The 24,224-nt window shown below is 41.7% G+C and overlaps 1 protein-coding gene across 2 annotated transcripts in view; it reads left to right on the forward strand.

Moving 5' to 3' along the window:
- Positions 1 to 24,224, forward strand: part of LOC140122519 (ephrin type-A receptor 3-like) — a 156,352-nt gene that overhangs the window by 64,323 nt on the left and 67,805 nt on the right. For both annotated transcript variants that reach the window (XM_072143470.1, XM_072143472.1), the window contains one exon: positions 17,403 to 17,558. In XM_072143470.1, the coding sequence (XP_071999571.1) occupies positions 17,403 to 17,558 (156 nt within the window). The remainder of the gene's footprint in view (positions 1 to 17,402; positions 17,559 to 24,224) is intronic.

Here is a 24,224-nt window from a genome sequence, read left to right on the forward strand (position 1 = left end):
GTCCCTAAACAATAGTAATCCTACTAAAGTGCATTATCCGATATAATGTCAGCATATAATTATTGTAGGTCTGGCCTCGCTCTTCGCTCAATTGCATCATGGGTCGGCTGTTATATCAGAACAAATCCTTCTGCTGAGAATAACTGGGGGGGGGGGGGGGATTAGATTACATTTACACTTATATGGCCGAGACAATCTATTATTCTGTCACTAGCTATTGGAATAGGGAAGGGGCTGGCAAGAGGGAAGATTGCATCCAGGAAAGGATGAGACCTACTGGGACCTAGGCAGCAATTCACACAGTATAAACCTCCCCCAATTTAGTGACTGCAGCCCTTTTTAGATGTTGGTTTATTGATGATGTGTAATATTTTCCTGTATTGCTGCATTGCTTCTAATAATTCATCTCACGGTGGCTGAGTGGGTAGCACTTCTGCCTTGCAGCGCTGGGGTCCTGGGTTCGAATCCCACCCAGGTCAACATCTGCAAAGAGTTTGTATATTCTCTCTGTATTTGCGTGGGTTTCCTCCGGGTACTCCGGTTTTCTTCCACACTCCAAAAACATACTGTTAGGTTGTTTAGATTGTGAGCCCCATGGGGACAGGGAACAAATTGCCATTCTTTGTGCAGCGCTGTGTTATCTGTGTGCGCTATATAAATATAGAATTATTATCTGGCAAAGATAAACTTCTGTACAGTCAATGGAATGTAGACGGGTAATAAAATTGTTATAAAGTATCATTGTACAGGCAGTCCCCGGGTTACATACAAGATAGGTTCCATAGGTTTGTTCTTAAGTTGAATTTGTATGTAAGTCAAAACTGTATATTTTTGTAGTTCCGGAAAAAATTTTTTTTTGCCCCAGTGACAATTGGGGTTTACAAATTCTTTGTTGTAATTGGACCAAGGATTATCAATAAAGCTTCATTACAGACACCTTACATCTGATTATTGCAGTCTGGGACTATAGTAACATCCAGAGAGGTCACCAGAAATCAGAGGGGTCTGTCTGTAACTAGGGGTCGTCTGTAAGTCGGGTGTCCTTAAGTAGGGGACCTCCTGTAGTGTAACTAGGCTGAATATATTACTTTCTCTATCACTCTATGGCTGGTGGAATAGTGTATAACATTTCTTCCACTTGCTGCTTTTCGTCTGGTTACTCCTTTTAATCTCAGTAGGCGAATGCCTAAAACTGTATTCCCGTCCCATCAGTGATTGTTGTTTTCTTGCTGATTATGAGACTAATTATTTTCGTCCTTGGGCTTCACAGAACTCAGAGTATCCAACATTCTTGATGTGTTACACAGCTCAGGATTTTGCTTTGACTCCCTTTTAAAATGCTCCACTTTTTTTTTTCCAGAAAGCAACACATTTTTCAATAAGATCGGTTTGTTCTGAACTGGACGGATGAAAATATTCTTTTATCTTTCGTCAAAAATGTTCAACTTTTTGAAATTTCAATAATAATAATAATAATAATAATAATAATAATAATTCCTTTATTTATAAATTGCACACAGATTACGCAGTGCTGCACAGAGCTTGTCAAATCATTTTTAGGTAGCATGTTACAGAGCAGGAGCTGAGCAGATTGTACATAGTGTCCTATCTGCAGGCAGAATGTTATAGAGCAGGAGGAGCTGAGCAGATTGTACATAGTGTCCTATCTGCAGGCAGAATGTTATACAGCAGGAGGAGCTGAGCAGATTGTACATAGTGTCCTATCTGCAGGCAGCATGTTACAGAGCAGTAGGAGGTGAGCAGATTGTACATAGTGTCCTATCTGCAGGCAGAATGTTATAGAGCAGGAGGAGCTGAGCAGATTGTACATAGTGTCCTATCTGCAGGCAGAATGTTATACAGCAGGAGGAGCTGAGCAGATTGTACATAGTGTCCTATCTGCAGGCAGCATGTTACAGAGCAGGAGGAGGTGAGCAGATTGTACATAGTGTCCTATCTGCAGGCAGCATGTTACAGAGCAGGAGGAGCTGAGCAGATTGTACATAGTGTCCTATCTGCAAGTAGAATGTTGTAAAACAGATGGAGCTGAGTAGATTGTTCATAGTGTCCTGTCTGCAGGCAACATTTTATAGAACAGGAGGAGCTGTGCAATATTGTACATAATGTCCTAATTGCAGGCAGCATGTTATAGAGCAGGAGGAGCTGAGCAGATAGTACATAGTGTCCTATCTGCAGGCAGCATGTTATAGAGCAGGAGGAGATGAGCAGATTGTACACAGTGTCCTATCTGCAGGCAGCATGTTATAGAGCAGCAGAAGCTGAGCAGATTGTACACAGTGTCCTATGGGGGGGTGTTTGTAAGATCAGTGACGGTGAGTTTGTGTGATTAGTCAGGGTTCATTCTCGTGATTGGGTAGGGTTCCAGCATTTGGACCCTCACCGATAAGGTTGTTATCCCTTATCTCCTACAATTACAGGCGGTCCCCTACTTAAGAACACTCGACTTACATACGACCCCTAGTTACAAACGGACCTCTGGATGTTGGTAATTTATTGTACTTTAGTCCTAGGCTACAATAATCAGCTGTAAAAGTTATCACAGGCGTCTGTAATGAAGCTTTAGTGTTACTCCTGGTTCTTATGACAACCCAACATTATTAAAATCCAATTGTCATAGAGACCAAAAAAGTTCTGACTGGGATTACAATGATAAAATATACAGTTCCGACTTACATACAAACTCAACTTAAGAACAAACCTACAGACCCTATCTTGTATGTAACCCGGGGACTGCCTGTATAATTGATTATAAAATACATTTTTAATTATTGTTTTTAAAATTAGTGTTCTGGACCCTTAAAAGGGTTTGCTTTAGGGAATCAGAGCCACTAAGGTCTATCTATAACCCCACACACAATCTATATAATCTTGATGACGGCTTTCTGGATTACAAAGAAAATGTTGCCAGATGCGGTACTGAGCTGGTTCTGCAGTATTACCCTCTGCTGTAATAGACATATTAGTAGATTACATTTACTATTATGAATTTTAACCTCATTTCCCCTGTTGAACATTTGGGTTGTGTTCCTCAGTGTGAAACCTTCTACTAACCCTTCCCCACCCTTACACCTTACAGCCTTACGATGTATAACTTAGAGTTACACCTATTCATCTGTCAAACATTTTTTGCCATAAGGGTACAGTATTTTTCGGACTATAAGGTGCACCTGATTATAAGGATGAATGACCAGCAGGTGGCAGACCTGAGCACAGTTCCAAGCAGCTGTTGTCTGTAAGAACGGTTCATATAAAAGGCGCACTGGACTATAAGGCGCGCCTTTGATTTCTAAGAAAATCAAAGAATTCTTTGTGCGCCTTATAGTCCGAAAAATACAGTAGAATGGATGGCCATCTGGCAGTACATTAAAGGAAGCTTAATTTCCTTTCTTTAAATTTTATTTTAATTTACCTTATATACTCGAGTATAAGCCTAGTTTTTCAGCACAAAAAAATGTGCTGAAAAACCCAAACTCGGCTTATACTCAAGTCAAAAAAATAAATAAATCAAAACTCACCTTTCTGGCGGCACCCGTAGATCTTCTGTGCGATCCATCTGGTATTGTTGTTCTGCACGACGGGGAAGGGGGGGGCTATATACACAGGGGCAGGGGCTGGCAGGCTATATACACTGGGGCAGGGGCTGGCAGGCTATATACCCTGGGGCAGGGGCTGGCTGGCTATATACACTTGGGCAGGGGCTGGCTACATACTGGAGAGGCTGTGACCAATGCATTTCCCACCCTCGGCTTATACTCGAGTCAATAGGTTTTCCCAGTTTTTGTGGGAATTAGGGGCCTCGGCTTATACTCGGGTCGGCTTATACTCGAGTATATACGGTATTTAACATTTTGTTTATGGCTTTGATGAACATATACAGTGAGTTTATGAACTTTAAAGGAATAATGCAAGATACAGAATGCCCAAATATTGGCATAAAGTGGACTATCATACATTTATCTCACTACTGCAGGATAAGACACACTAGGCTATTGTAAGGTCCTGTGGTGCTCTATGCTGTCAGCATTGTAAAAGTGGTAAGTTTTTAAATCATGTTCTATGTTAACAGTGCAACTATATAACACCATCTTATTTCACAGCACCTTACAAATTATAGGGACTTATATACAAATAAAACATTACATTACAGACTACAAACAGTCATATGTAACAATAGAGGGTCTACAGACTATGAGGAGGGGACACAAGAGGTATAAGAGCTTGTGTAATAGTCCAGCCACTCTTTATAAAGGAACATAATAAAATAATTTGATAAATAAAAATCCTGCTGCTTGAACCAGTCATCAGCCGCCATCTTATATACAAAAACCAAGGTGAAAATTACTGCAGAGAAGCCTGGAGCTTGGTATATATCCGGTATTTGCTGCATAAGTGACGGGAGGACGACACAGGATGGATTAGTAAAGGGAGAGTTGACATTTCATGCGGTTAGCGAGTGTGATAGGCTGCCTAAAGAGATGGGTTTCAAGAGCATGTTTGAAAATATGGAGGGTGGGTATTAGTCTGAGAGTCCGGGGAAGATTATTCCAGAGAATTGGAGCAACACGGGAGCAGTCCTGGAGACGTGCATGAGAGGTTCAAATTAAGGTAGAGATTAATCTAATATTACTGGCCGATCGAAGAGCACAGGAAGGGCGATAGACTGAGATAAGTGAGGGGAGGTAGGGAGGTGCAGAATTGTGCAGAGCTTTGTGGATGAGGGTTATTATTTTAAACTGTATTTGGAAGGAGACAGGCAACCAGTGCAGTGATTGGCAGAAACTGGAGGCATCTTTGTAGCGTTTGGTCTGAAAGACGAGCCTGGCTGCTACATTAAGAATCCCCTGAGGAAGCTAGGCGACTAGCGATACGCGTGGGGTCTTCTCCCCAGCTCTTCTCCTTCCCCCCACCGCATTCCACCACAGGACTTTGACATCTCAACAGGTAAAACCGAGCGTGGACCCTGGGCTTGTGCCCACCACACTTTTTTCCAGTATTTTGGGTTTTCTCCCCCATACTTTGTATACTTGTACACTTAGTCAAACCGCATCTTGGTTTTGGGACATAGCAAGGTTTTCCAACTGATTCATTATCGTACATTGCCTTACACTTGTGCAGAGGAAGGGGTTCTCTGCAGGTAGGGGGAGCTGGTGGTGTGCAGAGCCACCAGCACTATCATATGCTGGGTTGCTCTGCCTGTTGAATTTGTGTGCTTTGCACACTTTTTAATGGTTTTTATTGCTGTTTGTTCTTGTTGTGCTCTTTTTGTATTATTAATAAAATCGTATATCCTTGGTCATATAGCGTACATCTGTGTTCATTCATAATTTTAGTAGTTTTTGGTACAGCTTTGGCCGTCATTGAATGCTCTTTACTTTAGTGGTGCCGATCCCATTCTCTAATGCTGCATTAAGAATAGACTGGAGAGGAGAGAGTTTAGTGAGTGGAAGAGCAATTAGTAGGGAGTTGCAGTATAGATGAGAGTGAATCAGAACAAAAATTGTCATTTTAGAAGTTTCAAAGTTTCTAAGAAATGGTTGGATTCTAGAGATATTTCTGAGATGCATCCGGCAAGAGCGAGCAAGAGATTGAATATACGGGGCAAAGGAGAGGTCAGAGACCAGCACAACCCCAAGACAGCGGCCTGCTGCCTCGGTGCTATAGTGATCCCACAGACCGAGATGGAGAGGTCAGGGTTGGGTTGGTGGAAAGACAAGAAGTCACCTTTTAAAAAACACTACACCTGGTAGTAGTAAATACCCTCTATATTCTGCTTCTGAGTAATTTACTTCCCGACCCTTAAATGCCGTTTGCTGAAGGACATGGATCATGTGACAAACATGAAAGTAATATTACAGGCACCATGTATGTCCCTATCCATATCCCCTAGATGTGCATTTCAGACGTGCACTGATGTACGGTAATAAAGATGTAAAATAAAATTAAATAAAAGTGTATTAAAAAGATGTGTATTCTATTAGTATTCTCTATCATAAAACCAAGAATACTCCTTTAAGAACTCTGCTGCATATTCCATGCTAAGGGATGAAAATGCTGTTCTCACGTCTCAACATTTTGGTCTGAAACCTCCCCAAATTGTGGGTTTCCTTGCAGACAGCATTGATAGTCTGGGGAGAGTGCATGCGCTTCCCGCCTGTATCTGTAGACCTCTTATTCTCATCTATATTTATAGATTAATTCTTTTGATCAAGTCTGTTCTTAGCGGAGACAGAGCGGTAACCACCAAACCACGTGTTCCTGAAACATTTAGCGCTCGCCCACTGAATTATTTATTAATGTCCTATTGATTGCTTAGCCTTTCATCATTAACTACATTAAGTCCTGCATCCTTTGAAATGGCTCCCAAACCTTTATTCATAGACTTAAAATAGGCTAAAAACCTTCTTAAGCAAACTAGTGCGTCACGTTACATCTCATTGTCATGCCATAGTCTGGTGGAGGGAGACGTCCTGAGTAGTGAGTGGGCACAACACCTCGGCTTCCCGTCGCCCATCACGTGTGTAATCCCCGGAGACCCCGGGCAGAGAGACTGGAATACTGGAAGATGGAAATACTGCGCGTATACCGAGACATCATCATCTATAGCAGTGACGTCATCATCATTATTATAGGAAGATGTCATCAGTTATCATAATAATAATCTTTATATAGCGCCATCTTTAGCACTTTACAAGTCATAGGGAACATATACAGATATAATATTACATTACAGAGTAATAAAACAGTCATATGGAACGATAGGAGTGAGGGCCCTGATCACAAGAGCTTACAGTCTATGAGGATGAGGCTGGGGGACACAAGAGCTTACAGTCTATGAGGATGATGAGGTGACACAAGAGCTTACAGTCTATGAGGATGAGGAGGTGACACAAGAGCTTACAGTCTATGAGGATGAGGCTGGGGGACACAAGAGCTTACAGTCTATGAGGATGAGGGGTGACACAAGAGCTTACAGTCTATGAGGATGACGGGGTGACACAAGAGCTTACAGTCTATGAGGATGAGGGGTGACACAAGAGCTTACAGTCTATGAGGATGAGGCTGGGGGACACAAGAGCTTACAGTCTATGAGGATGAGGCTGGGGGACACAAGAGCTTACAGTCTATGAGGATGAGGCTGGGGGACACAAGAGCTTACAGTCTATGAGGATGAGGGGGTGACACAAGAGCTTACAGTCTATGAGGATGAGGGGGACACAAGAGCTTACAGTCTATGAGGATGAGGGGGTGACACAAGAGCTTACAGTCTATGAGGATGAGGGGTGACACAAGAGCTTACAGTCTATGAGGATGAGGGGTGAAACAAGAACTCACAGTCTATGAGGATGAGGGGGTGACACAAGAGCTTACAGTCTATGAGGATGAGAGGATGACACAAGAGCTTACAGTCTATAAAGATAAGGGGGTGACACAAGAGCTTACAGTCTATGAGGATGAGGAGATGACACAAGAGCTTACAGCAGGGGCGTTGCTAGGGTGGTAAAAGATCCGGGGCACGGGCCCCAATGCACATGTATCGAACTTTCAGTAATGCCCCCTCCTGTACATGTGTGGTTGGACCTATAACTACTGTACCTAACATATAACAGCTCTAGAAACCACAGGAGAAATCCCTACCTGTTCCATCCAGTGACTGCAGGTGATATGTTCTCTATCTTCTCCATTAGGCCCGGCATCACCACCTCTCCTTGTTGATTTCACCACACAGACATCTTATGTTCTTCATTGTCCCTGCATCTTGGCCCCCCCAGTGTTATCCTTCTGCTACCCCTAACACTCTAACGCCTTTATTGTAAGGCCCCTTTCACATACATGTATGCTCGCTCAGTCCAGGACTGCTTGCAGGGGAGGTGCAGGGTTGACCGCTCCTCACATTCTCATGAAAGATCTTTTTTCTGGTGACACACAAGTGTGCTCACTGTACTGTGAACATTGCTCTCCTATGGTGGCCGTATGTTAGCTACTGTTCATATAGCTAGCATACGGCCACCATATACAATCATGTGAAAGGGGCCTACAGATACACGGAAAGTCCTCCTGAAAATACTGTTATTACAGAAATAATAAATGCTTCCTAATATAACATATTGTAAAAGCCATAAAACCATATATATATATCTTTAACTGTGGCCCCCCACTAATTTGCCCTCAATATGACCCTAAACTAAATGATGCCCTGCCTAATCATGTCCACATAAAGGAGCAGTCTGCACACTCCCCACTAAGAAGTCCCCCACAGTGCCCCAATGTCCTCACAGTCCCCAGTAATGTCCCTCAAAGTCCCCTCTAATGTCCACCTGAGCCCCCTGCAATGTGTAAAGAGCCCCCTGTTATGTCTTCCACACACCCCCTGTGATGTCCAAAGAGCCCCCTGTTATGTCTTCCACACACCCCCTGTGATGTCCAAAGAGCCCCCTGTTATGTCTTCCACACCCCCCCCTGTGATTTCCAAAGAGCCCCCTGTTATGTCCACAGATACCACTCTAATGCCCCTCACAGCCCCCCTGTAATGTTAAAAGAGCCCCCTCTAATGTTCCCCACAGCCCCCTGTAGTGTTTCCAGAGGCCCCCTGTAAGGTCCCCCACATTTTCCCTGTGATGTCCCTCACAGCCCCCACTAAGAAGACCCACCACAGTTCCCAGTAATGTTCCCCCACACCCCGCCTAATTTCCTCACAGGCCCCAGTGATGTCCCTAGAACTCCCTGTGATGTCCTGCACAGCCCCCCTTGTAATGTCCACAGAGCCCCCTCTAATGTCCCTCACTAAGAATACCCCCCCCCCCATTTCCCAGTAATGCCCCCCCCCAATGCCCCCTAATTTCCTCACGGGCCCAGGAATGTCCCCAGAGCCCCCTGTAATGTCCCCCTACAGCCCTCTATGATGTTCTCCAGAGCCCCGACTAAGAAGTCCCCCAAAGCTCCCTGTAACATCCCTACAGCCCCAGGGATGTCCCCAGCGCTCCCTGTAGCCATCAGCAATGCCCCCCACATGACTGTGCCTCTCTCCCCTCCCCCACTGCATAATTAAAAAAAAACAAAAAAAACACTGCCACTCACCTCAGTCTCCTCAGGCTTGTTGCTATTCTCTGCAGGACCGAGTCGCGGTGACGTCATCACCCGGCGTCTCCTGCTCCTGGCAGCTGTACTGAGCTGCTAGAAGCAGGAGATGCTGTGTAACTGTGTCTCCTGCTCCCTCTAGTGGAGAACGGAGCAGATGGCTCTGTTCACCATTACAGGGTACAGAGAGGGGAAATCTGCCCGGGCAGCAGGAGAAGTGTCCTGCTGACCCGGGACATTCGGGGCACAAGGCAAAAGATCCGGGGCACAGGCCCCGGATCTTTTGACCTAGCGACGCCCCTGGCTTACAGTCTATGAGGATGAGGGGGTGACACAAGAGCTTACAGTCTATGAGGATGAGGGGGTGACACAAGTATATGAGTTAAATCTTATCTCACATTTCTCATGTCACTATTATTTGAGGAGTGATGGAGTGATCTACTGTAAGTATAAAGACTAGTGCTTCCATATCTATATACTATGGTTTAAATAGTTACTATAGTTTATATTTAATAAGTGAGGTCATCATCTAGTTAATGTGGAGCAATGGTGGATTATGATAAAGGTGTGTTGGGCATAAACCCAGGGCCCAAGCCTTCTAGGGAGTCCATGACTACCTAAACCACTTACCAAAGTTTATACTGAGAAGGACCTTCACCCATGAAATGTACACAAGAGCCATTTCAGGACTTTTTAAGGTCCTCCAAAAGGTCTTGAAACTGCAGATTGAGCAGGCAGAAGGGATGTGTCCTCGATTCCCCAAGAAGCTGATTCTAGTACCAGATGTAGGAAGTGATTCCAGATATGTATACAGCCCAGGGCCCTTGGCAGTCTTAATCCGCCCCTGTTGCGGAGAGCAGTGATGTCACCTGCTTCCTAAAATTAAATAATACTTTAAAAATGTAAATGATGCTTTCAAAAAATCCATGTGTAAATGTTAGTAAGTAATATAGGGGAGAGGACTATTGGTTGTTTCTGGCATTCTGTTATTTGACTGTGCAATGTAAGCACTGAAAAAACTGTCTATAACCAATTAATAGAGGAATGACAAAAAATATATTGTCTCAGATTTTTTTTTTTAAACAGAATTTTTATTTTATGATTTTGATTACTTTTTAAGATTTTTAAAGGATTGTAGCTGTAGTTGGAACACTCTGGTGGACTGGTGTGTGAGATCTCTTCAGAAGTGACTTATAGCATAGGTGTGAGATCTCACACTGGAGTGCTTTAAGTAAACCAATATTCCTGGCTTTTACACAGGAGTGCTTGAAGTCCAGCTACAATCCTGTACCTCACATAGCAGCACTCCAAGTCCATCTTCAAGTCTCCAAACGACTGATGGGTTTTTACCAGCTTCTTGATATGGATACTGAGCAGCCTTAACCCCACTGAATTAATATTGATGATCTATCCGATGGATCACAAACATTTAACCCCCGCTCTCTCCCCCCAATCTTTTTGCCCATGGATTCTTTAATGTCACTATTATTAAAACTTGTTCTAAAGATGAAGGCTAACCAGGTAGCAGGACCTAAAATATCAGGTTGTGCCCATTTATATACAGCTGGTTACTTTGCCTGGGGCATTTAAACAGTTAATCCCCGCAATCTGTGCCAGCACCAATCACGGACATTAATTTGGGGGAGAGGGGGTTTCATTGAACTCTGGCCGACCTCTGGATAGAAAATTAAAGGACATCTACCACCACATTTAAGGGTGGTAGACTGTCCCCAAACAGATGCTCATTACCTTAGGGGTGATGGGGGACTCCTGCTGGCATTCTCTGGGCCGTCTTCTATACCAAAATATGCAGTTATAAACTTTATGCAAATGAGCTGGATGCACTCACCTTTTGGCTAGCCGATGCGCTCCTTGCTCCATTGTAAGATAATTAATTTACGCTCCCTCATTGATATTCACCCACATCACTGGCGGAAAGCACTGGAGACAGCCGGTGACGTCACACGGCCATCTGCTAATCTCGCACATGCGTGGGAACTACCTTCCTTGCACAGTCGCACTTCTCTCCCGCATGCGTGAGATTAGCAGACATCAATGTGATGTCACCACCGGCAATGTGGATGAATATTAATGAGGGTGTGTGTATAAATTATGGTCCCGTCAAGCAAGGAGGTGCTCGGCTAGCCGAAAGGTGAGCGCCTCCGGCTCATTTGCATATAGTTCACAACTGCATATTCCGGTATAGAGCATGCCAGCAGGAGTCCCCCATCACCCCTAAGGTAACAAGCATGTTTGGGGACAGTCTATCACCCCTAAATGTGGTGGTAGATGTCCTTCTACTTTGTGGTTTGTGTCTACTCAACTACTCAAGTTGTAAAATGAGGCTTCTAGGTCGATGTTGACCTTGTTTCCATGTCAGTGGGTGTTTTTGTATTCCTATTACTTGGTTATTGTTTCAGACAATAATTTTGTTATAAACGACTCATCTTCCCTTTCTATCTCCAAGCTATTCCATATCTGCCTCTCCTGGTCATACTCCGTAGTATCTATGTATCCCTATGTAGAAGAAACCTGCTGCAGGGAACAATACCCGACCACCTTAAGTCTGCCGCAGCCCGCAGGCTTCCCAAACACATGCGTATTCCCCGGCCCTGTGTCCGGGAGCATTAAATCTAAGAGCTATTGATTGTACAGAGCAGATCTGAGTCAGAGAGTCTTCAATATTTAATAGCATTGCTGATTTGCCAGGCTGGCTGTGTTCAAAGCTTCCAGATCCTTTGTTTTTACTCATCCCACAGTTTGTTCATCGTTGGATAGAAATCAGGGCAGGATCAGACAGAGAAAAATGTCATCCAGGCTCCACTTTTTTTCCATTGGATCTTGAGTATTTTGGACAGGCCTAATGGCGTTTTGTACAGGTTATTCCCGTGCCTGTGAAGCGGCTCCGTGCGGCGTGCAGAGGGCTTCACCTCAATCACATCACAGAGTCTTTGAGCTTCCAGTAAATGTGAGAGATGAAAAAGATAGCAATGGGTAATTTAATTCTCTATCGAGTCCGGGGTTTTCAGGGCCAGAAAGAACATGTAATAGCTGATATCTAACTTTGGAGAAATCTTAACTCAATCGTAGAACTTTTTTTTATTATAATATATTATATATATAGTAAAAAGTGCAATGTGACATTTACATCAGTCCATGCAATGGCCATCGATAAGTGAAAACTCATTTAAATGGAAGTCAAAATTTTTTGGGATTGTTGGAGAAAGCTAACCGAGAAAAAATGTACAACTCTGTGCGTAGAATTGACCCCGATGACCCCTGTGCTGCAATTAGACTAAATGATGGGTTTGCAATACAAGTTATGGAGGAAGTTTGTAAGTGAAGCTTCACCTTCACCGAACTTTTGCTGATGTGTTAGCGCATGCAGTTCCGTAATAAATACATATGGTAAGAATTTATTGCCTTCCCAATGGAGTTTGTATTCATATCTGCTATCAATCATACAACTCTGGCTAAAGCAAATGGCTAAGTAAAAGTTTCCACTAAAACTTTTATAGTTGTCGGCATGTATGGCCACATTTAATACTGCATGGTACTGAAAGAACAGAAATTCATCCTCATGTATGTTGTGGTATATAACATGCATAACCCTTGTATGCACTTCATTCATCCCCATGTATGTTCTTGTTTGTCTCGTGCATAACCCCTGATTACACATGATCCATTCACATATATGTTCCTTTATATCATATACATGACCACTGATTACACATGATCCATTCACATGTATGTTCCTATATAGCATATACATGACCACTGCTGGCTTCAGAGTCATAGCGTACAGTGGGGAGCGCCGCCCCTGGGGAGTGAGGAAATGTGGGTTTTGCATTGTGCCACCATGCTGCGCTCCCGACGAGGATGGGGCACATAACAAGAAGAGCCGGAAGGTGATCATTTATACCAGTGTCTTAAAGTGACCCTTGGGGAACCCTTTAGCACCCTTGGGCCCGGGCACTTAACAGGGTAAGCCGCGTATTGGCATTGGTCCTATGTACATGACCCCTGAATTCACATGATCCATTCTCATATATGTGTTTATAAATCATGTTTATGACCCCTGATTACACATGATCCATTTTCATATATGTTCATATTCATCACATGCATAACACTTGATTACACATGATCGATTATCATAAATGTTTTTGTATATCATGTACATGACCCCTGATTACACATGATCAATTTTCATATATGTTCCTATATATCATGTACATGACCCCTGAATACACGTGATCCATCCTCATATGTGTTCTTGTATATGTACATGACCCCTGAATACACGTGATCCATCCTCATACGTGTTCTTGTATATGTACATGACCCCTGAATACACGTGATCCATCCTCATACGTGTTCTTGTATATGTACATGACCCCTGAATACGCAGCATTTCTCCCTCATACATCTATTCCTTTACACACTGCGTTTCCCCTCCATCATTCACGTCTCCTCTCTCCACTTTTTCCGGTTTTCTCTTTGAGCCCAGAGAGTTTCTACAGAAAAGCATGTCCTTGATTTGCAGTGAATTGAAGCAGAAAGAGACAATGTATTATTGATGCAGTTTTCCTGTATCTAAGGAGTCATGTGTCAGGGCTGTAATATAGGACAAATCATCCACGAGCTGCTTTGCTCTACACAATGAAAATAAAAAAAACCCAGAAGAACTTGCTGCTTAGAATTTAATCCAAGGTACAGTGCCGCTATTGTAAGGTGGGGTTTTAAAATCTTCTGGCATAAAATAATAAATTAACGTTTATCGAATTAGTCAAAATTCTGATCTAAGGGAACATCTTCCTGGAGATGCAGCAGAGTTGAGTGTGTCATTTGGCACGATTCACTTCAATATCATATTGGGGCACATTTACTAAGGGCTTTGCACTGCACTTTAGTCGGACTCTTCACATTCTTCATGGCTAAAACGGCTTGTACAGGTATTTAAGAAGTGTGTGTGCTGAGATTGTGGCGCATGCGACCCTTTTGTGGCGCAGCTGCGCTGGCTTCCATGCGGTGTGATTTAGGGGGCGCGCCGTCAGACATTTCAACTGATTCGGACCGACAGCCGAATTTTACTTTTAAATTGTGTCCCACACCCTATGTTAAAGGTGCACCACAAAAAAGATGGGGACCTGAGCGGGGAAGCGGCACATTCATGATTTATGGCGCACGAATCGCCGCACGTAGCATTATAGACGGACAATGCACTTTCTGTGAACTCGAGCGCCAATGTAAGTAAATGTGCCCCATTGTGTTATCTTTGGATTTACATAAGACTGCAGGTAATGTATGGACAATACAGTCTCTAAGAGCTGGAGGCAATGTCAACCCTTCAGCATCAGCCAGAATCGGCTATCAATGACACAAAGACAATACATAAATCACAGAAAATAATAACAAGAAAAAAAATAGACTGTCAATTATTTATGAAACTCAATTGAGCAATATTTTAGGAAGGAGAGGACCTAAAGTGATAGCTGACATTAAAGCAATGGGGCTCATTCACTAAGGCTACATTCACACTAACGTATGGGGGACGTATATACGGCCGATATACGTCCCCCATACACTTCTAAGGGCGCACGGCACCCTACGGGAGCGGTACGGTGCCGCACACGTGCGGCACCGTACCGTTCCGTACCCGGGAAAAAGATAGGACCTGTCCTATCTTTTCCCGTAATACGGCGCCGTGCGCCATAGGTTGCTATGGAGAGGGGCGGGGGTGAGCTGCGCTCACCTCCTCCTCCTCTCCCCGTACACTGCCGTTGCCCGCTACGGTACAGTACGGGCGGGCAACGGCAGTGTGAATATAGCCTAAGGGTCCGCACTTTCGTCGGGTTTCCCAACGATTTCCGTGTTGCGCCACATTTAACAGGGGTTTTGGCGCACGCGATCAGATTTTGGCGCATCAGCGCTGGCTTTCCCGCTACACAAATTGGGGGGTGGGCTGTCAGACAATCAGACGGATTCGGACAACGTGTGGGATTTAACATCGCAAATTGTGTCACAAGCCATGCACTCACTTACACCAGGAAGAAGAAAGTGAACTCTGGCGCACCTCAGTGGGGAAGCGACACATGCAGGATCTCGGCCGCACGATCCTGGTGAATCGCGCCAGACTTCATCTTCTTCGGACTCTCCGGATCGGGGATCGCGACAGGACCGGGTAAGTTAATGTGCCCCATAGTGTTCACTTTTTTGTGCGTAGATGCTCGGAAAAAAAACTATGTAGTGTTTTAGGGAGGAAAATACTTCCGTGTAACTACAGAAGACAACATGGCTATCATAGATCTGATCTGTGATGGTGTCTTTAATAGCAGGGAAACTATACAAGGCTGTATAAAGACTGCGATAAAGAACATCCGCAGGTACATGCTGTTCTCTCAGAACTCACAATACAGAAAATCCATTAGAAGGTTTGTCTCATATCTGTGTGTGAATGTGTGCATAGATCACCACCAAATAATGCATAGAAAAGATGGTCTTCTCTTCTTTTATATATGGTAAAACTACAAAATGTGTGGACAAATCTGAGCTAATAAATAGGGTGCTCATCTCAAAAATGTGGTCTGATATGCAGTATATATAATTTTTTTTTTTAATTAAGCTAAAATGTAGAAGCCTATTCTGAAAAACAAAGTGCACCTCTTGAATCAATAGCTCAAAGAATTTCCTACTCTCTCGCTTTCATTGTTCTAGAGCGATTTTGGCATTAAAATTTGGTGCAAGGTGTGTGGTTTTTCCAAATGTAGCTTTGTGAATTTTGGCCAAACATCTCAACTTGGGTCTCATCTGTCCAAATGTTCATTATTCTAGAAGTCTTGGGGTTTCTTCAGAACTTTGCAACCTGCAATTCTGTAGACCATAATGCTGCCAAAAATTTTGCTTTTATAGAGGTGGTCACACTTGGTGATGATCAATTTATTTAACTGGGCTGCTTTTATCTATCTGTTTTTGTGCCCGTATTGATTTTCATATCTTGTTCTTTGGAGGCTGTATGAAGAAACGTGGAGATAAGGGCACTTTGTGTGCATTTATATGGTTTTTAATTCTGAAAAGCAAAGCGCACCTCTAGAATCAATAGCTCACAGAACTCCATACTTTCTTGCTTTCTTTGTTCTAGAGGGATTTTGACATTGAAATTTGGTGAGAGTTGTTTGGTTTTTCCAAATGTAGCTTTGTGAATTTTGGCCAAACATCTCGACTTGGGTCTCATCTGTCCAAATATCCATTTTCCAGAATGCTGCTTTTCTAGAGGTGGTCACACCGGTTGCTTCTATCTATCTGTTTTTGTGACTGTATTTTTTCTGTGTCACACAATTAATATTCAGATCTTGTTCTTTGGAGACTGTATGAAGAAACATGGAGTTATAGGCACTTTTTCTGGATTTCTATGGTTTTCAAGATAATGAAAATTATGTAGATTTCCTTTTTTCCAGAAGCATTGCATCTATATCTCTGTGAAAGATTATGGGTTCTCAATGCACCCCATAGTGCTTATAGTACAGGATCTGATGCCATTGTCTTGGTGCCAGGTACCATAAGCATCTTCAAATTATGTGTTGAAAGGTCACCTCCTGTCTAATATTGTATAGGCCCCTGTCTAATTTTGTATAGGCCTAGTGTGGGAAATGCATCCGGCACAGGTACCCAAGTTGTACCCAACTATTTTTGGTACAGCAATATTTGTAACTATTTTTGATGCAGCATTATATTTAGTAGTAGTGTGTGAGTAGGAATAGGAGTATATTGACGGCAGTTATTCCTGCATCATAACCCAGGACTCTGATTTACCAAGCAAATTAACATTCATCCATGCACATCTTCTGCTTTCCGATGGTCTAATCCAGCACTTAATAGACCCAAAAAGGCAAAAAGCCAACTCTCCATGTTGCCAATGATTGCCATATGATGTTCATCTACTATTTCCACTTCGTTTGGACAATTGCATGAGATAATTTTTGCCTACTGGCGGATAATACGCAGAAAGGCCATGTGCCAAAGTCTTCATCATTTCCTACAAGAAGAAATTCCTGTTGCTTTCAGTTGAATGTGTTCATTGTAATTCCTGCAGTTCATTAAACATATCACACATCTGTTCCCTTAGAGTGGACTCCAAGAAACGCAGGGGGTCGTCACCAGACTAATAATACTTACATGGACAATTTCACATGCGCTACACATGTCTATCAATCCCAGATAAATGCACAGGGCAGACACTCCAAGCTGTCATTCCAATGTTTCTTCTGTAGACATTGACTCTAGTCTACAATTTGTTTGTCTTGCAGCCTGCCTTCCTGGATATTACAAGGCTTTGCTGACGGATGCTCTTTGTATGCTGTGCCCGGCCCACAGCTACTCCCTGCAAGACAGCTCTGCTGAGTGCACATGTGAGAGAGGCTTCTACCGGGCAGAAACGGACCCCAAGTCTGCTGCTTGTTCTCGTAAGTTGTGTCTTTTTTAATCAATATATATATTACATTTCTGAATAAATTTAAAGATTTGTATCTTTACAAAACAACCATTTAAAAAAAAAAAAACTTTTTTAGATTTATTGGGCTTTTATGGTTTAAAAATATTCCAGTTTTTGTGCTAACCAATGAGCTTTGACAGTAGACTGATACTTCCTGTTTTGTAGGCATCTCCTCAAAGCCTGGCTACATTTCTGACAAAATTGAATAAATCACTAGTGCAGATGATAATAGAAAACTGTGTAGTGTACTTTATTATAGACACCTCTTCCTGTGCCTTTCTTCATTATTTAAGCAGTTTGTATGAATCAGCTTTGTGTCCTGTATCCACAGACAGCTGAGAGATAAAGGAGCCTGATAAAATATCGAATGACTTAATGGTTTACAGACAATCTCTGGATAGTCTTAACTCCTCAGATAGCTGCATAATTAAGGGGGATATCCTCTAGGTGTGGAAGGAGTTAATCATTAGCCTGCTTATGCATCTGAAGTGGACAGACCTCAAAAGTCTTTCAGATTCACTGCTCATCGAAGGAGAAAGGAGCAGAAAAAAGTCTCAGTGAAGCTTCTTTACTTAATTTAGTACATAGTTAATACGGTTGAAAAAAGACATACATTCCTTCCTTATCCAATCCCTTCCTTTCCTTGGTTGAACTTGGTAGGTGTAAGGGAAACATATATTTATATATTACAGACAGTCCCCGGGTTACATACAAGATAGCTTCTGTAGGTTTGTTCTTTAGTTGAATTTGTATGTAAGTCGGAACTGTATATTTTATAATTGTAACCCCAGACAACCATTTTTTGGTGTCTGGGGCAATTAGATTTTTAAAATTTTGGATTGTCATAAGAACCAGGATTAACAATAAGGCTAAAGTAGAGTAAATTACATCCATTTGTAACTAGGGGTCGTCTGTAAGTCGGGTGTTCTAAAGTAGGGGACCGCTTGTATAACTTAATGAATTATATTACAAATCTTACTATGCTACATCTGGCATATTCATATAAACAATTGCTTCAAAGGTTTAGTTACTCTTTAACCCCTTCCTGACTTGCACCGTACAAGTACGGCGCAAGCCGGGTCCCAGACCAGCATACTAGGATATTATCTGTTACATCTATGTAACAGATAATATCCTAGTATGCTGGTCTGAGGTAGTCTAAAACACTGTACTATAGCAGTAGAGGACCATATCAGCACTGAATGTCATTGTCAGATAGAAGGAAATCTCTAAAACTTATCACTGGTTACCATTTATAGAACGCTTGCACAGGGTAAATACAAGACCCTGGTAATGTCCCTCATATTACACTCAAGGTTCTCATTGGCCGCCAAGAGCTGCATGTCATGTGACCCACCAGCACCGACTTCCTGCGAAGTCCGGTGTCCTGGAGGCTTCCATCAGATGGAGGCGGCCATATACAAACATTGATGTTGAACTGGAAATTGATTTTTTTTAAAACTGAAAAACTTCAAAATAGATAGTTTTCTGGTGACTCATTCCCTTAACTGTGAAAACCTTTCTCTTTATAATGTACATATTTTTTTTCCTCTAATCATCCCCCTATTGATAGAACTAGCAATTCTCTATAACAGTTCAACCTTGCGTTACCATCTACATCTTCGCCATGGAATGAGCCAGAAGCAATTATCGAGTTTGACGCTACATTGTAGTCCTCCACTAGTAAAGTGATGTAAAGCAGCACTACATAAAGCACAAGTGTGGGCTAATGGCAGGCTTACTCTGAGTTGTAGAGCGTGCTATATGGAAGGCACACTCAGGGCTTGTATATTAAAGTACTAATCATGTAGTGTTTGTGAAACTTAATGGTACCAATCCATCAGATGGAGCTTAGCCTCTTCCATCTGCTCCGTCCTTTGTTTAGCAACGCAAGATGATAATAACTCGCCAATGCATCATAAAGAGCAAGTTAAACGTGATATAAATGCATGTACGTTCCCCGGCTTTAATGCTCGGCAGCTGTGCTTTCTTACTTATGCGCAGCTCTATATATATAGATCACGCCTGAAATGACTCTCTTGTGCTGTACAGAGAGGGAGATTACTCTCTCAGGACTATTACTGGGCTCCTTTCTCTGACGTTGCGGCAGATGACTCCATTTTCATCAGTCTCATAGGACTGATATCAGGGTGGTCCATCTTCTCCTAGTGCTGGAGATGTTGCGTAAAATGGCGGCCATGTTTAATTTTATGAGTGGAAGAAGTCTGGTAGTAAAAATTTAACAAATCCATTCTAGGACTTTACTAGCTACAGCTATACGCATGTTACGGGTCACTCTATGGCCACATAAAATCTTCCATACACTTTGCCATATATAGTAGCAAACAACATATAATCCATATTATGAATGGGACTAAAAAAAAAACATTCTTTGTTGCTTATACCTTTAGTTACCAATGACTTATGGTAGTGGCATTTGCAATTAATGCCATCTGCCCACTACTCCCTAGCACTAGCTCCCTACTTTCTGCTCTGTCCCTAGTGCAGCGGATTGAACACGATGCCCGGTGTCGCACGCAACTCCACCGATCAATTACCATTGACCTATCCTTTAAGTAGTTCATTATTATTTAGTGTCAGGAAGAACCCTTAAAATTTAGACAACACTGTTAAATTCAAGACTGTTGTCAACTGTGTCCCAATAATTATAAATTATAGATTATAAATGGGGATTAGCATTGAGAAAATCAGCGAAGATTTGATTTGCTGAAGCTTTGCCAAATTTAAAAAAAATGTTGGTACCGTTCAGTTGTTTATTTTCCCTAACCAGTCTTTAGGGTGCAATTTTAAACATTTTTTATCAAAAATTAATTGGAAAAAAATCAGGTTTGGTCCACCGCCTTCTCAGTTGAGAATTGCTTGTAGGGGTGAGCATACATGGGGGAAGGGAACAGGGGAGAGCCTTAGCAAGTGGGTGGGTGAGTGAGGATACACAATGGAAGCATTGAGGAGAAGATGACTTGTGCCGTTTGAACTGCCCTCCACGGGACTCACCATATATTGCTTGTAGGGAGCCAGGTACTGTTATGCTATTAGAACCTGTCATCATGTGAAAATAACCTTCCTCATGACAGTTTTCCTTTAACTCTCATTTGCATTTGTCACTTATGCCTTAGGGAACATACCTCACTTAACCACTTACAGGCAGTCCCGGGTTACGTACAGGATAGGGTCCATAGGTTTTTTTCTTAAGTTGAATTTGTATGTAAGTCGAAACTGTATATTTCATAATTGTAGCTCCAGACCAAATTTTTTCTGCCCCAGTTACAATTGGAGTTTCAAAATTTTTTGCTGTTGGAACCAAGGATTATCAATAAATCTTCATAAGATACCTTACAGCTGATCATTGCAGTCTGGGGCTATAGTAAAGCATTCAGAGAACTTCATGCGATGTCACAGTCTGTAACTACGGGTCGTCTGTATTTCGGGTGTCCTTAACTAGGGGACCGCCTATATTTTACGTACAACAGATCAGAACTGTCTTTACGCCTCCAGTTTTCCCAGTGTATAAAATATAGCATGTATTACATGCATGATCTGCTCCATTGTCAGCCAATAAGCCACTAAAAGTGACATCCTAACATTATACAAAGTGCATGTGAGTGGGCGACTTTCTTCATCATTTATTCTCAAATTATTGTCTGTATTGTCTGTTCTTTTTATATAAGTGATTCCCAAATTGTAGTAGTCACCATTGTGACATTGCACTGGTGGGATGTGATGTGGGGTTTGTGAAGACTGTGGTGTTAATATATGAAAGAGATCACACAATATATGACAAAGCTCACACATGTTACATTGGGTATCGGTTCGGATATTTTTTATGGCAATATTCTATCGCTCCACAAACAAAACATGTACAACAAGTATTTTTTTCTCTATGAAATGTGATTTTTTTTTTTAATCACTTGACCCTTTAGTTTACTGATTTTTGGTAGTGAATTCTATGGGTTGTTATACCTGATGATATTACATCGAAGATATTCACAGCAATTATTTAACATTGTTATTGATCACGCTCGATCCCTGTTAGTTTTAAGCAAAATGGAGTGAGAACTCACTGATTCACATGCCTGTGGTTAGTGTAAATTGTTGGTATATAAAGTAACGAGGGAAAGCCACGTAATAATGAGCAGTATAGATCTTTAGGCTAAATTCCAAACATAAAGTCATTTGTCGTCTATTTTTTCCCAGCTGAGTTGCCTCCATTTGGCATCCAATTTGGATGTGTGTCGATTTTTAACACACAGGTTGCATCTATCTGTTTGGTCTTTTTTGTCCTTAAAAAAAAAAATGCGTACATTTCATAAAATGCCCCCTAGCAGTCACACATTTTTAAAGGATGGTCATTCAAGTGCTGTTCATTTTTTATTACAGACCTTATGAGGGAGATGTATAAAAGTGTCGCTGAATAGACCGGTGCAGTCAGACTCCACAGTCTTATTCTGCGCCAGATAAATCACACTGGATGATGTATGTGGGATAGTTAAGAACTGTGAAGTTGTACTTTAGATTACATCTTAATTTTTCGGGGACACAGACTGAATTTTCCCTTTACCATGATGACCCAACATTTTTTAAACTATTTAGAAAAATCCGGGAGAATGGTCTAAAACACTTTATAAATGTTGCACATAGAATTTCAGATGGGCGGCATACAGCAATACAACTGACTTACATATGACTCCTAGTTACAAACGGACCTCTAGATGTTGGCAAATTACTGTACTTTAGCCTAAGGCTACAATAAACATCTATAACAGTTATCACAGGTGTCTGTAATGAAGCTTTATTATTAATCCTGGTTCTTATGACAATCCAACATTTTTAAAATCCAATTGTCACAGAGACCAAAAAAAATTTGGCTGGGGTTACAATGATAAAGTTTACAGTTCCGACTTACATACAAATTCAACTTAAGAACAAACCTACAGACCCTGTCTTGTATGTAACCCGGGGACTGCTTGTACACATACATTTATATACCCATATACATAAACATACAGTTCTTCACTCATACACACACATTTACACACTCTTACATCTACTCACACATACAGTACTATATACAGACATACAGAATATATACACACAGTATATACATACCATACACCATATACACATATAATATATAAAGATCACAGATATACACAGATATACAGCATATACACATAACATATATGTTATATACATATTATGCGGTGTACAGCAATATATATATGTATATATACATATATATATATTGCTGTACACCGCATAATATTTATATATATATATATATATATATATATATATATATATATATATATATATATATACTGTATGTATAAAATAGTGCACATCCTCCAATCTCTAATGTCAGGTCGAATGCTGGGGCCCCTGACACTGTGAGCCTCAAAGCCCCTGGTCACAACCTAAGAGGTTCTGAACTTACTCCAAATTCATAAAGGTGACCGAGGATGACATCAATCGCCCCCTCACCCATCTTATCCCCATCGATTATATGCTTGTGTTCTGTCCAGGCTGTTCTGCTTGTGTAGTCCAGGCTCGGACAGCGTGTGTACTACCCAATTTCCTGAAAGGGATCAATAAAGTTACCGTATATTGTATTGTATTGTAAATTGAGCAACCAAAAAATGGTGTGAGTGTAGGAAAAAAATTATGCCAAAAAAAAAAATGGTGGAAAGCCAATAGTAAATGCTCCCCAGTGTGTGCAGTAATCCAACAAAAGTATTGCATTGAGTCACGCCACTGTCTGTAATTAAATTAGACGGCACTTGTCTGTTTTTCACTGTGGTGGGGATGAGCCTTCAATGTCGCTTCTTCGACAACTGTATCTAGACACCTGACCTGAAATGTATCAAAAGAAGGTATAAATACAAGTTAATAGTAACTGGACATTGGACAAAAGGATAGATTTTGATAAAGTTTTTCAGAAAACATGATAACATTTTATAAAAAATATCTTCTTGGAGTCCTTTGTATTCCTCCCACGCTGTGACAATGATGCATCCTCAGTATGATGTTATATTTGGTCTGTTGCAGACGCCATCGATCAATTAAGCTCAGATTTTGTTTTGTTCATTAATAATTTGCCAACTTTTCCGTACGTTCCCTCACCCTTTCAAGACTTTGTTTACAGGCTCCTTTCAAAATGAATTTTTTTCTGGCGTTTTAGGGAATAAACTCTTGGCAACCGTTCAGATTATACTTTCCACGCTCTTCCTTGGCGTCTCTCCAGAGACTTGTACAAGGGAGTGTCCTTTGTCAGAAACCTGATAGACTTTCTTGCTATGAGGCCTCTGATAACGGAACTCGTATATCAGTTTTGTGACAGGAAGATGAATTGTCTTATTTTTTTTTTTTCGGGATGGATGGGACTAGGGTTGAGGTTTCCAGCAGAATCTGTCATAAAATCTATGTTTCCTTCAAGGGATGATTAATAGTGTCCCTTTAAAAGCCCCATTATGATAAATAGCGCCTGTCTCGAAAAGGTTATCTTCTCTGGTGTCACTGATGGTATCATAGACAGGTGTGTTTCCCTTCAATGCACCGCCCCTCGTTAAATGTCACCATCTCCTTATCTTCTCTCTTTTCTCTGTCTCGTATCTTCTCC

The sequence above is a fragment of the Engystomops pustulosus genome, chromosome 3 (genome assembly GCF_040894005.1).
Source record: "Engystomops pustulosus chromosome 3, aEngPut4.maternal, whole genome shotgun sequence".
NCBI classification, from domain to species: domain Eukaryota; kingdom Metazoa; phylum Chordata; class Amphibia; order Anura; family Leptodactylidae; genus Engystomops; species Engystomops pustulosus.